General features: G+C 33.2%; 1 protein-coding gene across 2 annotated transcripts in view; it reads left to right on the top strand.

Annotated features, from left to right (window-relative positions):
• The first annotated feature begins 8261 nt into the window (after window positions 1–8261).
• The window catches only part of LOC131035209 (uncharacterized), a 45275-nt gene continuing 36727 nt past the window's right edge, over window positions 8262–16809 (top strand). Inside the window, exons 1-3 of one of the 2 annotated variants that reach the window (XM_057966855.2) lie at window positions 8262–8796; window positions 13703–13870; window positions 15427–15585. In XM_057966855.2, coding sequence (XP_057822838.1) covers window positions 8569–8796; window positions 13703–13870; window positions 15427–15564 — 534 coding nt within the window. In that variant the 5' untranslated portion in view covers window positions 8262–8568 and the 3' untranslated portion in view covers window positions 15565–15585. The remainder of the gene's footprint in view (window positions 8797–13702; window positions 13871–15426; window positions 15586–16809) is intronic. The other variant, XM_057966856.2, reaches the window with a different exon arrangement.

The raw sequence follows: 16809 nt of genomic DNA, 5'->3' as shown, positions 1-16809 counted from the left end.
CCCACTGTGGTGTTAATGATTAACTTTTGTTTGAAGGACCATTACTCTTCTTAGTCACAATGACACTTCAAAGAGGAGCACAATCTAGACACGTAAAATCTTCCTAACATCATTTTTACCAATATTTCATCATTATTTAAATAACTATATTAATTAATTAATCTAGGTTATCACCAGTTAATTAAAAAAATATTATTTAATCACCACAATTACCACCTCACATGAATAATTCAATTAAATAATATTTTATTATTTAATTTACATATTGTAGTGTGTTAAATGGCAACCAGTACAATTCACACCTCATATTTGTGCTCCTACTTTAGCGTGTCTTATCTTCATTCCTCATAGGCCCATTTTGGCCCCTTTTACTTTGAACTTGATTTCACTTGTGTACATGGCTGAGTAGACCCCATCTCAGGGCTATGCCCCTTTTTTTTGATGCTTCTTGTCTTGCTTATGGAGGACAAGGGCGTTGTGCCGCCTTGGACCCATTTTATATGTGGGTGGGCATTCCCCCTCCTTGATGGATTTTGGTCCTCATGGCTACACTTGACCATTGGAGGTTGGCCTAATCAATAATTTACCCAGGGAACCCTATTTAAGGACATCCTATCATTTCATTTGAAGATAACACACATACCCCATCATTCATGCATTCGTCAAGCATTCATCATCGAGCATTCTTAAGCATTCAAGACAACATTTCATCCCACCATATCCTTCAAGCATCACAGAGAAAAGTTATATCAATCTTTATGCAAGCATGTATGTTTGATTAGTCATTCATGTTCATGTGTTTGTCATGTTATTGCATCCAACTTTCATGATTACATCTAAAGAGAATTGCATCCTCAATATTCTATCTACCATTACAGATTGGAGTGTATATCTTCCAGTATTTACTTCAGTATTTACATTCAATTCAAGGTTAATTCCTATACTAGGGTTTGAACCAAGGCAAACCCCTGTCTATAACCCTTTTTCTCTCTTTCCATGTGTAGAGAATTGACTCGGGAGCTACTTTATAAGACTCCAACGTAATTGATGATGACAAATAGGTTTAGATTTTGAAGGAGCGAAAAACAGAGGACTAGCGTGAACTACCACCATGGTCCTAAGAATTTTGCCAGATCTTTTGATAGTGAATCTAGTGCATCCCCTTGATCTAAAAAAAAGATTCCACTTGCCTATCCAAGAGTCATAGGATCAAGGCAACCTACCACCTCGGTCCCAACAATTCAATCCTAACTTTCAGTATCAAGTTTTGATCCTCTTCTTCTGCTCAAAACTTTGACTGTGGCTTTGTTTGATAACTGTAACACTATGTTATTGTTGTTTCACTTCAATTTTTCATTGCTTTAACCTAAACCTTACAATTCACATCCAATTTCAATTCAAAAAGGGGAGAACCTATACGTAAATTTAATTGATACATCAACCCTTTTCCCTAATTGAATTGTGGCTATATCTACTGAATTTCCTCCCCCTTTTTAAAGTATTGGTCTATTAGGTAAGATTAATGATTTTATTATCTTAATTGTTCAAACCCTAATTTTACCACCAATACACATATATTCCCTCCAATTTTTCTAGAAATGAATACATTTCCCTCTCAATTTGTATGGTTGCAACAAATTACTATATTTAGTAAATGTAGGTTTAGCCATTCATATTAAACAAATTAAATTCTAAGACTCCATTTTTTCCATGATTCTAAGAAAGCATTCTCATTCAATCTCCACTGTATATTTCATCCTTAAATCCTAGTTATCCATCCCCCTTGCCAAAAATCTATAAATTGGGACATAATCCTATGCATATCAATCAATTGCCTTTAATAAATGCATGCTTGAGAGATTTTGTACGAGTCATTTAAGAAATTACACTAAAATCCATTAGTCTTTTCATCCAGCTTAACCCCACAACAAATGTAGGTTGCATTTGATAACACCTATATTATTTGAAGCTCAACTTTGAGGTTTGCAAGCTATTTAAGTTAGAAAGTTGATTTTGTGTTTATTTCCTTTTGTTTTCAGTTTTGAACTTTACTTTCTTACAGTAGCATCATGATGAGAGTCCTATTGGAGCAATTAAGACAGTATATCTAATTATTTAATTAATTATATTCTTTAATTATTTTTTCACTTAAGCTAAACTTATGTGTTTTTTCTTTTTATTTAATTAGGCTAATAATAGCTTAAGTTGTCTCATTCATTATGATTGTGACACTTGGCGCTAGCTAATTTAATCTTGCATCAAATTTTTGCATCTAGGGTTTCATCCATCCTTTTATAAGGATTCATTCATTCATTGTAATCATATTATTTTGTGCAATCGATATAAATTTCTCAAGTCATGTTGATAAAATTATTCTTGTTTGATCTCTTTTGTACAAGTGTTTTGCTTGAAGATGATTCTTAGCTTGTGAAGATCAATCATCAACTTCTACATGGTATCAAAGAAAATCTAATAAGTTCCTATCTATATTCTTGAGAGATCTAACCTTAAGAGATTTTTTTGTACACATTGGGCTTAAACAGAGGTTACCATCGCATTCACAACATCCCAAAACCTAAGATCGGATATCATTTTGCCAATATTCGAGAAGTTGAAGTTTTGGGTCAATTTGGTTGAGGGCACAAAAACCAAGGCAAAATCTAGGGGTCACCAAATAATTTAGGCACTTTGCAATGTAACGAACATCACCATCACACTTAGAAGACCTGAAAACCCTCAAATCGATTGCCTAATCATTGAATTCTATGTTGGGTAAAAAATCAAGGCATTTTTTTGGGTTCAGTTTCATACAATACGAAATTTCATATGGATTCATGTGGTCCGTATTGCAACAAATCTATGTAGGTGTTAAAAAAGTTCTTAGATTTAAAAAAAAAATTGCAATTTTTTAAAATTTTAATCGCTCAATTGTTTTTGTAAATTAAAAAAAAAAAACGATTTTTAGAGAGGAGGCGTAAAAAGTTTTTGCAAGTACATATGGTATAGATTTGCACATGTAGTACTCACTGATGTCATCATCCACTTAACCTATTAAGAATATTCCCTACTGCGTCAATAGATTCCACACCCACTCAATAGAATATTCACTAACATCAACATGACGTTATGTTGACATCAATTGTATGGTCAACCCTTTAACCCCTTTGAAGCCTCCAAGCCCTAATTGACCTACCTTTGGTTTTTTGGCCATAACTTGTTCATACAGGCTTGAAATTACAAAAAAAGATATCGTTGAAAAGATAGTTCTAATATTAACCCAGTGGTGGTGGTAGTTTTGTATGATTCTACAATAATTTTTTGTATAAGGCCTCCAATGTCAAATATTTGGTTTTGCATTTCCAGGGCCATATCTTACACATCTAGACTTTGTTTTTTGAAAACCAGATATTAATGGAAAGCTAGTGGAGTCTTCTATCTAGATCTCAAGTCAATTTTTGTATAATATTCATCAAGTACTTAGAGATCTTAATTTTATCATTTTGGGTTCTATTCTTGAAAAACATGCAAATTAGTTGATTTTTTTGGCATTGAGATCTATATTGTTCTATCAGTCCATTTATATACTTTTTCATAATTTATCATGGATCCAAATCATTTTGCTCTCCTCACTCTTTTCAATTACTATGGTTGGAAAAAACAAATGTAGAATGACCTGAAGAAACAAGGGTTATACAGAGTGACCATGGGTATAGAACGAGCCTACATGTGCTGCTAAGAAGAGAAAGTGGTTCACTATGTGTGATGAGGCTTTTCAGACACTATGCATGTCTATTTTTCCAAATCTTTTCTTTCATGTTGACTCTCGCACTACACCCAATCAGATCTGAACTACATTGGAGTTTTTGTTTGGAAAGCAAGATGCATTGAGACATTATTAGTTTGAAAATGAGCTTATTGGATTGAATCCTATAGATTTTGATAGCATCTAGGAATTCTTCACCAAAATCAAGTCTCATATTACAATTGCAATAGTGTGGTATTGAGAAGGAGGAATCTCAGTTGTTTCTCTCTATCCTTACCAAGGTTTGTCCTAATTATTCAATTTTTGTTTCTACCTTTTATACCACCAGAAATGCACTTAGTGCTCAGTTCACCAAGCCTTCACTTCATGAATTTTCTTCTCAACTCACTTGAGAGAAAACCAAGTAGGTTCAGATGGATTGATTAAAGTCTTCCAAATCACAGGCACTCATTGCTTCCCATAGTACCATAGATAAGAAGGCTTCACATTTCCAGAACAAGAAACAAAAATGCAAGGATTCCAAGTCACATGAGCAACCCAAAGACATCCAATTAAATGATTCATTGGATTCTTCTTCCTCTTTTAAGAGGTCACCATCAAAGAAGGATAAGTCAAAGTGTGCATATTTCACTAAGATAGGACATGATGAGCATCAATGTTATGCAAAGAAGATTGATGAGTTGACGCATCTTCTGCAAAAGCAAAATATCTAACCACCTTCATCTAGTACATCCTCTTCTACCACTTCAAAACTTGCACATTCTAGGTCATCCTCTGTGGCATGTGGCGAAGACAAGATGACGAGCCATGCTCTCCTTGCATTCACACATCTTCAGTCTAATAGGTGGCTTCTTGAATCACGAGCCTCTCATCATATGGCTTCATCTAGGAGTATATTATACACATATGAGCCTTACAATTTACCACACATCTTGATAAATAATAACACTTATATGAGTATTATTGAGAGGGGTTCTATTGAGGTTGATGATGACAGATTTAATGATGCACTTTGTGTCCCTTCTTTATCATCCAATCTCCTTTCCATATATTAGATTAATCATAGTGGGAAAGGTAAGAGTAGAGTTCATGCCTAATTTAGTGCTTATTAGAGACTTGCATAGTAGAGAAATCATTGCAATTGGTAGAGTTGATCATGCATATTGACTGTATGAGTTCTTTGATTTTGGTCCCATCAAGCATGCAATTTTATCGATTGACCCTACCTCATGCAAGTAGAGTGGATCAGAAATCCGAGGAGAGGTTTGGTCACTTGAACCTATGTGTGCTTTAGTCGTCCACAATGGTTCTTGAGACTTGTGTTGAGGCTCCTTTTCCACCTCCCGCTTCTTCAGAGATTAGTTTAGTTTAGTAGGTTGATAGTTCCCTTCCAATTTCTATTTTGTGGGAAAAACGCTTGCTAGAATTGCAACATTATTTAATACATCACACACTATAGACATTACAAACATATTAATGATATTCATTTCCTCTTTGATTCAGTGCCTTCAATAGTTGTTCATCAGGTATCTTTACAGTTGTTTGGATTTACTTCAATTGATTTGGCATATCATGATTCAAACATATGGATAGTTGAGTAGTCTTCTGTGGCACACATCACGAGACTATTATTTCCATCTCCTTTCATGGCGTTGCTTCTGCCATGGCCATTAGACTTGTTTCTTCCCAAGGGGAGAAATGTGGTTTGCTGCTATTGGATTTTCATCAACATTCATCATCGAGCCTTCATCTTTGACATTGTAGCTTCTCTCTTGTGGGGGATACATTGTCTCTTCCTTTCTGTCTTATTGTATGAATCTTGATTGTACTTTTGTGACCAATTCAGTAGTTGGGGGACATTTGGAGTCTATGCTTAATCACATGTACTCTTTTTCATTTCTTTTCTCTTTTGGAGAGGAGTTTTCTCCCACTAAGTTTTTCTTTTTTTCTCTATTTGTGAGAGTTGCATTGGTTTGTAATTGAGTACCTGATCAGGCCTTTGTTGTTGGGACTGATTCATGCATGCATTCATATTTGCTCTTTAGCTTATCCCCTATTAAGGGGTCGTGTTGGAGTAATTGGGACATTATATCTAATTATTTAATTATTTAGGTCCATTAATTACTTTTTCACATAAGCTAAACTTAGGTACTTTTTCCTTTTATTTAATTAGGCTAATAATAGCTTAAATTGTCTCATTCATTATGATTGTGACATTTGGCGCTGACTAATTTAATCTTGCATTAGGGCTTCATTCATCTCTTTATAAGGATTCATTCATTCATTGTAATCATATACTTTTGTACAATCAATATTAAATTCTCATGTTGTGTTGAGCAAATTATTCTTGCTTGATCTCTTTTGTGTGAGAGGTATTTTGCTTGGAGAAGATTCTTGGCTTGTGAAGTTCAATCATCAACTTCTACAAGTTCACCATACAAAAGTAGAGAACTTTCATCAATTATATAGATAATCTAGTTACAGTATAACCAAGGAAGACCTTGATTGGGGACCTAAGTAGTCACCCAAGATCAATCTATGCATGTCTGAAAAGGTTAATTATAAGAAATATTCATAGATCAACTTTGTCTAGGTTAATCTTATGACATAAATATATAAAGGTAGATTTGAGATTGATAAAGAGTTAGAAACATTATCCTAGTAAAGTATTGAATGATGATTTAGATGCAAATTTGGTTATTGTATTATTACACTTTTCTAATTGGTTATAGTGGATGTCAAAGGCTTGGACTAAATTTCAAGATGCCTTAGAGGGTGTATGGATTGAAATATAAATTATCAAATAAATTGTACGAGCTTGCAAAGGTAATTATAAAAGACTCTGAATAAAATGTTGTTTGAGAAATATATCTTCAAACACTAAGTAATGGAATGAAAAAGAACTGTATTATGTGGTGAATGTGAGTAGCCCTATGTGAGTTTCTATCTTGTGAAATGTGGTGTATAGGAAAACTGAGTTTTGGATGTGTAATGTGTTGCAAAACTCTCGTGAATCATTTGGTATTAGAGCCAAGATTTTACAATTATGCCAATATTCATAACCTAAACCAAGATTATGTGATGGGATGCAAGTAACACCATTAAGAATAGTTAAGAAAAAAAAGTGGCTCCACTAGCAAGGGGAGATAGGTCAATTCTGTTTGGAGGAAGATATAATTGCTAAATGCTTCTCCTAGCTAAAATAACAAGATAGCACCACGAATTCTCTATATTTTCACTACCCCACCCATCCCCACACATGTTGAAGTTGTTAGTCTTGAAAGCAATTCCCAACAAAGTACACATACATTCAAAGCACACAATAATGACTCCACCATACTTCCAATTTATATTGTATAGGGTGAAATTTGGAAGATCAAAACTATTGCAAAACTATAAAAGATCCAACCACATAAAACCCTAGTTCTACAATCAAGAATCCACCATACACCAATGAAGAACCTAAAACATACAAATCAAAACAAAATAGAATGATTATACCATTCACATGTTTAGTAGGGTTTGATCTCTATTATTTCATATCTCCATTGATCTCGTTTGATATATTTGCTCTCAAATTTTGTATGTGCACAAGAGCTCAACAAAAAACAGATTGTGGTTGTGAAGTCGCTTGATCGCGTGAAGGCTTGATAGACACATTAGTTAGGTTGTTGGATTAGACTTGATAAGGATGAGAGTATCCTCTTATATAGAGAACATTTTAGGAATTGGAAGGAAAGGTTTAAGAAGTGAAATGATAAATGGTCGGCTAGGATTAAAAGGTAGGTAGGAAAATAATAAAATACGAAGGGGGTAGTTAACGATAAAATGAAGAGATAAATGACAAGTGTCATGGAGGGAAAAAGCTAATGAATTAATTAAATAAATAAATTTATTTTAATTTAGGGAAAGGATAATTTAGATAAATAAAAATATTTATTTAAATAAAGAGAGTTTAGAAACGGGCTAAATGAATTGATTAAATAAATAAAAATCTAGTTAATTAATAGAAGGTTTAGAATAAAATAATTAAATAAATAAAAATATTTATTTAATTAAGCTATGACAATTTTAGATGTATATATCTATATTTCTTATTTGGATGCTTAATATCATATGAAAGATCTATGATCATAGATTTTTTCTTAATCCATGTATTTGTGTCCTGCACATGGATGCACATGAATTTCTAATTTTAAGACAAATAATAGAATACTTTGATTCTCATTTTTATTCTTAATTTTAAAACCTATGATTCAGATTTATATCAAATTTAATACTATCTTCAATTATAAAATTAAAAACTACCATTATTTCATATTACATTTTTATATATAATAATAATAACTATTACGAATTATCAATCTTAACTAAATAATTAATTAATTTAGGTATATTATACTTCTGAGTATGCTTTTTATTGGATCAGTGTAGTTAGCTTAAGGAAAGCTCATTTTCCTTTACGGGATAATCATAAACTATTACGCAGACCAATGAAAAATTGGTTGAAAGAAATCGAAAGATCCTTTTCCGTTCGGAATTTTATTACTGGCAATTTCAAGTAGATATTTTGAAATCTTTCGTTGGGTTCACTCTTATCCATTTTACTGGTGGTAGCTTGTGGAGTGCACCACCTGGCACCTTTGATCGAATCTCTTCACACTGAAAATGAATCCATTTAACCAAATTAATCCATGAAAATGTACCAAAGGAATTGTACATCTTGAACCAAGAAACATATGTATACTATCTGTTCGAGCTTGTGTTTTGGCATTGATTAATATCATTGGACTTCTGTAATCGGTATGGGTATTCCACTAAACGTGACAGAAGAAAATTCATCTTCGTCCTCCCCAGCATACCCATCATCTAATTATGAAAATGGCAATGACAGCAACAATAACACCAACCGAGTGGGTTACTTATTTGTATACGGAGACTCAAGGCCAGATGCTCCTGGAAGTACACAAAACCAGCTAGGTTTGCAGAATAAGAGAGCCTGGCTTCTGGGCAGTCGTTTATATTCATTTAATGTATGTATAGCCAGGGTAAACTTTACCGCTTTGAAATCTCAGAAATATTTAATGTACTCTTTTAGAAGATTTTTTTTGAGTGGCTGTTTAGGACATTTAAAAGATTCAGAAACCGGAAGAAATGATGCTTATATCTAGATTTTATTCATCAAGTATTTGTGTCTGTTTTCTGTGATGGGATTCTTTGGGGAGCAACAATTAGAAAAACGTATGGGCTATTTTAATCCATAGACTTATCTATTTAATGGGCTTTATAAAATTAGATTGGCAATTCAGGAAATGGAGAGGACGTTAGCAAAGTTTCTTATAGTTATTATATAAACCACAACTTACAAGTGTATGAGCTTGTATTTTCTTATCTTGAAATTGAACGAATGGCCAATTATTCCATATTTGTGCAATCTCTATCCCGTAATATTGCGCTTGCTTTTGTCACCATTGTGAGAAGAAATCCCACTTCCAAACAACTAGATCAACTTCAGTCTTGTCTTATTTGGGATTGAGCATATTTGTTGAATGCAATTGAGTATGTCCAGAAAAGCTGACCTCAAATCATGGAGACCCCTTGCTGCATCCTCATCATTTTGATTGATCTGGTGCTCTGAACAAATTGCTGATCCATTCAGTCTGGGAAAAGAGGTTGTTAGTCAGATGGTAGTTTGAATTCTGTGGTTGGAGCCAACAATAGACACAACCTTCTATTCAATCATGGTCGGTTTGGTCTAACATCAGATATAGTGTCAGCGATGATACTGATGCCCAATGATGGAAATTCTAGATATTGTAGGCTACAAACACCCTCCACCACACATGCTTCCTTGTTCACATGCTTCGTCTTGAGAGAAACAGCCCTGACTATGACTCAACCATTACTATTTGACACCAGTTCTTCAGTAACTACCAGAAGAGTGGAACATCACAACTGGAGGACAAACTATTTCATATTCCATAATAATTCCTCCATCTTTGACATCTTATATACAGATATATACGTTTGTATTTGAAGTGGATAGGCATTCATAAATCTCCTCTTAAAGATTGCCATCCATAAAAGTTCAGGTTAATAAAAACTCTGTTAAAGACCTATTTCTTGCTCTCAGTATTTGAACGAATCACTTTTCTTTTCAATTTTTTATTTTTTCTTACAAATTGCTTCGGCCATAACATGTTGCATCAGGCAATCTAGTGTGCTGTCCCAAATCCCTGCTAGGTTCCAGGATGGTTGTGTAGTTGTTCAACAATTTGGATTTAAGAGGAGTCTGGTATTTCAAAGTAACTTCCTACCTGAAGATTGTGATCCCATGGGATTAATGTGAAGCAAAATAAAAATCTTTAGGGCAAAAAGAGATAAAAAAAAAAACTATGTCTTTTATGATAGGTTCTCTTGAGAAAAGTGTGTCCCCATAGTAAACTAGTCACTTATACTGTATGCTTCCTGTTGGATAAGTGGAGTGAATCCATTTATATCAAGTAGGATAGATATTGACCTGAAGAGAGACGAAATACCTACTTAATAACAGAGTACTTCCTGTAATTGTAAATCAATTGCTAGATACCCAACTATCACTTGCAGGCTTGTAGCTCATATGCTAAAAGGATAAAGAGATCAGACCTAGAAAGTAAACGAGATCAATTCTACCAGTGATTATATGTGTCTCCAAAGATGTTTATTGTTTTTGTTTCACAGAGTTCAAGTTGAAGTTGGATGTATGATTGTTTTTTTGTAGGGGTAAAATCAAGATTGCTTGGAACTAGTGTTTCAAGTGCTTATAATGCTTATTGTATTTTGATTTATCTTGTAGCAAAATAAGGTGTATAAAACCATAGGATTGTTCATAAAACTCACATGGACATTTCAACAGATTTTCACAAATAATTACCACAGAAAATAAATCTTTCAATTCCCAAAGCTGGAAACAACTTTTCTTTACAAATTTGATGATTATTGCACATAATAGTTAATCCATGATAAAAATATGCATTGCTGTTTTAAACTGTAATATCCGGGAATTCCAAACAGAAATTGTTTATACCCAAATGGCTACAGATATTTTATTCTCTTTTATTGCTAACCTGATATAACAGCTGATTTGGCAGACATAGTCAGCAGTCGTAGCAACTTTGACCCTCCTTAAGGAAATATGACACCACTTTCTTTGGTACGGCTCCCACATGTGATGTACGACCCCTCCAAAAATTGGTATGACAACCTAAGAAAGCTGTGACTTCCTTTTCAGCAGCTATGACAGGCTTTAAATCCTATTTAGATGTGGCGCTAGGATGAGTATAGGTTTAAAGCCTTTTAAAATATAATTTTTTCCTTTCCTTGCTGCCTTAGAAGGATGTACAAAGTCATAAAGGGGCTTAAGGATGGTATGACTAGGTTGAACCCCAGAAAATATAAAATCTGTATTTTATGATGCTCTTCCATAGGCACACACAGCACTATAAATAATTTTTGATAATTTTCAGAAATATTAAAATGTCATTTATCAAATTTTCGAGATGATAAAATTATCTATTCATTCAGTATATATCCAGAAATTGATAATATTTGCTTGCAAATAATAAATATTTCTTTGATAAAAACCATACTGCAAATTGAATAAATCGGGAAATATATTCTTCTCAACACAAAATTCAAATCTTCAAACCTTTAGCACATATGTGAATCCTAAATGAATCTACCTCTGATTTCCTTTCTATTACACTATGATCCTGAATGGATCACACAATATTGACTAGGAATCTAACGAAACCTACCTTAGGGTTTCATCTTAAGGTTGAAGAGATGAACAGTGTTCAACCTCACAAAGAAAATAAGTTACATAAAATATCCTGAATGCTCAATGAGTCTCAACCTCCTTTTATAATCCCCTCTGGAACTTTCAGAAACTATATTTTAAAATCACTTTTTAAACAATAATCTTTTTTGCTTCATAAAAGTGACTTTAAATTCCAATTAAATAATTAACACAAGTTGTCTTTTAATTTTTTCATTTTCGACAACTAGACATTTAGTTATTTAATATTTAAATTATTTTCTGCACATCTAGCCAAAGTTACAAAAAATATCAGAATAGACCAAAAATGAATTCCGACCATGCCCTAAAACTTGCTTTGATCTCCATAACTCACTACTACTATTGGAATCCTGACCTAAGAAGATTGGCACTCTCCAAGAAAGTTGGAGTTCCTCAAAGAAACTGGAAAGGCCATCAAAAGGGACATTACATTCCGTCTTGGCAGAAATGAACTGCATGGATTAGATGTTCATTTTCATGATTTAATGATTTTCAGCATAACCAATTTCACTTGTGAGGAGATCCTTTTTGCTTGAGAAAAGGAAAGTTGGCATCTGTGACATTTACTGTTGAATTTATAACACTCGTGCCTACTCATGATTGAATTTGGGAACCGACCAAATGATCCTCGATGAGCTTGGCCTATTTGTTAAGCCTGCTGTTATAATTCTTATTGTTATGTGAGGTTGTTAATAGGTTGAAATCATCCGCCCTTGTGGATCTAGTTGAAAATGAAGATAAATATAATACAAACATTTGAGCAATAAACACTGTTTATAAAGATAGTTTTTCATCTATTAATCATAATTTACTCAATTGCATATTTTGGTACATAAATTGATAAACAATGACCAAGTGAGATAACACATATGTGACAGGGAGAGGATATTTTAGCAAGTGATCATTATGATTATGATAATGGTATATGTTATTTTATGTTTAAACAAAGGATGTATTGGGATGAGTATATGGATGTGTTTACTTAAGTACAGATGTTGTGTATTTTTAAAATTTGGCTATGTGGATGTATCAGTTCTTGGTACGCTTGCAAGTACTAGTTTAAAATCAGTCTGGATCTAGAGTGTTCTTTCTCTGTAATTTGCTAGTAGGTATGGATTTGAGACAAATATGATCCTGTCTTGGTTGCTTTTGGGATGTAACATAGATGTTTGGATGATACACTCAACTTGAGAATCTTCTCTTTTCAATTTTGGGGTAAAATTTTAAGTTAATAGGAGGGACAACACATATTGGGAGAGCTTTCCCTTGTAATCCTGTTGTTCAACAATCAACCAATATAATCTTCTTGTGGAATGAAGTATATAAGATGTATTTTCTGAAACCAAGAAAAAAAAAATCAAAAATTCTTTCTAAAAGGCACATGTTTACTAATCTTGAATATCTAAGTCCAAAATCTATTAAGTCAAATCCACCTATATGAGAATAAAAGACAGAATTAGTATTTTTGTTAAATCTAAAATTTCAATATCTAAGTCTAGTATTATGTACCATAGATATTTGGATGATCCTATTTAGCTTAAGGGTTGCATCCAGATCTGCTAATTGCATGATTGAATCAAACTTTTAAATGTGTTATAATAACAAAATCTATACACGTTTGCTTTCATACTTGTTTCAGAGCATGTGAATTGCTAATTCTATTATTGAATGTTGGTCTACTAATCTCCTAACATAAGGAATATAATAGAAACTATACCAGAACTGATAAGTATAGTGGTCATTTTCCATCAGGATACATTTATAGTACCAGTTTATTGAATGGCTTCCTATTATGTAGTAGAGAGTGTATATAGAAATAGCAGGGCACAATGTTGAAGATGATCCTGAGGTTTTCAACTGGAATTAATGTATTGATTTTTAAGTACTCCTTATGACTTGAGTACGGGATGTCATAATCTATTCTCTTTGGATAGATTTGGTGGTTTATTTTCTCATTTTACAGCCCTGGTATGCATGATAGTGTCTTATTCTATTCTTAGGCATGCAACTCTAATGTTTAGGTTGAAAGCTAAGATATGATTTGTACTGCACAGAATCTTCTGCTATTTAGTATTTCTATTCTTATTGTGGAATTTTGGTAGTTACAGACAGGAGGCAATCGGCGTGCTGCAGTTAAGCTTGATGAATCCGGAAATGCTGTTCTAGGATATGCAATTGCTACAGACAATTCTACTGGAATTGCAAGGTTACTGGATGAATATGAAAGAAGAGAATATTCCCCAGATCTTTATGAGAGAGATGTGGTGGAGGTACATGTTTGGCTTTAGTACGTAAGAATTTATACCGTGTTCAATTGAAATTTGTCTTTGAAAAAGTCTTGGTTCAGTTCTTAGATAAAAAAACCTTCTACCTATAATTGAAGGCAATTTTTTCGCTCTCCTGTAAAAACATTCATAATTCAATTAGTAAAGACCATAGCAGCAAATTCTTTTGTAGAAAAACATGGCAAACCAAAAGTATAAGATGTTTTGAAAATATCAAGATTTAAATGGGAAAAAATTGGATTTAAAAAACCATAAAAAATGGTAGAAAGAGGGACCAACGCTTGTTGTTTTTGAGATTTAAAGGCATAGAATAGAGATATAGAGAGCAAATAAAATTGATAGTTTATCCCATTAATTGCCCAATATAGATTTTTGTTGTTTATGTTCATATTGCTGATTAAAGCATATTTCATATTGCATAAATAATAACTAAGTGCTGACCGCCACTTATCACCACCACTCTGACAGCATAACTGCTCTCTTTGAAAAGTCATTTTGTAACTACTGCAGTGTCAGAAACTGACAAAATCAAATAGAAAATGTTATTAAAGATTATTTATTTGTTATTTGTCAGTTTTCCCAAACTGTAACTCCTCTTTAAAGAGACTTTTACCTCCAGCTCATAGGGAATCAAAGGAATGAGCTTATACGATGCTGCAGGCTGAATTAAGGGAAAAGGGACATTGCAAGCTACAGCTACTTAACCTAATGCAACAAGTGCTACCTAGTAAACCCAATTCCATAATTTCTATGTTACTTAGGTTACCTACAGTGAAAGAAAAATACTTACCTTGTTAGAGAAATTGTTTTGATACAATAACATTCACAATCTTTGATGTGTTCTTTTATGTTATATTAAACACATGCCAATAAAAGCAACATTGCATGTTCATCAATATGCATATCTTACGTAGAGATGTACATCATGGAAGTGCCCATCAAAATTGCTATCATGTGAGTAGAAAGTGGACAATTCATACAAAACGCTGTATTTTCTATTGAATTTTCTATGTGAGTTGTAGTAAAACTAGGGGCTAATGGATATTGAAAATTATGAATTTTGTAAAAGTGAGTGATAAACTGTTGCTCTTTCTTATTGGGTCAATATTACTATTGACCCAAACAGTAAACTCAATGTTACTTGTTTCAACAAGGCATTTCTTCGTTTGGTAATATGCCAAAACTAGTGAAATGTACAATTTATTTTAGAAACTAAGTTTATTCTTCATGAGTAATATTGACCCAAACAGTAAACTCAATGTTACTTGTTTCAACAAGGCATTTCTTCGTTTGGTAATATGCCAAAACTAGTGAAATGTACAATTTATTTTAGAAACTAAGTTTATTCTTCATGAAGTTCTTTTAGATCTCTGATTAACTAGACAATCCTTTAATATAGAATTACTGATTACAAGCTTTAAACAAGAAATTTTCAGTTCAATGGCACTAGGGTTTTTGAGTTTTCTTGGATTGATTGCCTAAAGATATTTATATCTAATCTGGATTTGATTGGAAATCACTTGAACTTAAATGTGTTATAGGCAGAAGCAATTATTACCACAGCAGCAAACTCTAGTTTGGAGAAATTGTACCAAACCCATTTGAGGAAAAAAAATCACACCATGAAGTCGTCAAAGCAAACCACAAAAGAAAAACGAAAAAGATGTGAAAATGCATAGGTATAAACCCTACTGATGCAGGTAGGTGAAATCTAATGAATCTACTTCATAAAAAAGTCATGATTTAATGTGAAAAAATTGTTGAATATTGGTATAAGCTTTGATCAATGATTCACCAAAAAAACTGCATTTTTTGGGGGAAAAAATCTGGAATATTGCTGATTCGTAATTAATCACAATTTTGTCAACTTATTCCCAATTTCTGCTTCTATGATAAAGACAACACTATTTTACAATAATTGGTTTGCTAGAAGCAGATTTAGGGTGTGCAAAGCTAGACTGTTGGGAACACAGCATTAATGATCTAAGCAAGGCAAGAAACTATTCAACAGGCCAGACACCAATAACGAAAGTTCTCTATTACCAAAATCTGTATTTAATTGTTATTTTTCCAACAAACTGCAATTGTGTTTCAATGCCAACTATTAATGAAAAATAGCAAATTCTTGTTATAAGTTTATTAATTTCGGGAAGGAAAAAATTATATTTTCTAAGACAATTGTGATTTCTACTCCCCCCAAAAATTGAAGCATTGAAATGTCTAAGTCAAATTTTCATTTCATTTTGATTAATTATAATGATATACATTCATGTAATGTTCCCTTTCTAGGCAACAAGAGATGAGTAGAGGGTTGACCTTTCAATCTAGTTCTGGTAGGTCAATCAGATGGTTAGGGGACTCATTCTGAGGAGCATAGAGCTTTGCGGGGGCTCTATGAGCCATTTTGAGCTTTCAGACGGAGGTCTCCTATTTTTAAGGGAGAACTAGCAGTTAACAGGTTGACCATGAAGTTGAGCACGAGCCTCTTGGACAGTTTCTGACACTTTGAGCGAGGTTTCTATTTTTTAGGAGGAACTGCCAGTCAGCTTGCAGGGGTTTAGTCATCAGCAGTGATCATAGCACTTCAGACCGAATTCCACTTTGAGCTCCGGATCTCATTTTATTAATAAATAAGGAAATATTTTAATATTTTGTAAGTTTGGACTTAATAAAATAATAATAAAGTGATGTTATAATCACTTTATGGGGAAATAAGTTATAATAATTCAGTGGCCCTCTTACCTAGGCGTTTTAGCAAATATTACTATAATAATGAAGGGGCCAAATTAAAATAATGATGGAGGCCCCTTGTGGTTCGATTTTCATAAGGAGGCATAAATAAAATAAAGTTATTTTATTAATAAAAGGGGAAATGGGCTGAAAATAAAAGGTGTTTGGGAGCTCATTTTGCACATTATGATTGA

This window comes from Cryptomeria japonica, chromosome 5 (genome assembly GCF_030272615.1).
Source record: "Cryptomeria japonica chromosome 5, Sugi_1.0, whole genome shotgun sequence".
NCBI classification, from domain to species: Eukaryota; Viridiplantae; Streptophyta; class Pinopsida; order Cupressales; family Cupressaceae; genus Cryptomeria; species Cryptomeria japonica.
The sequence above is the reverse complement of the archived record's forward strand: the minus strand, read 5'-3'. Positions and strand labels throughout refer to the sequence as shown.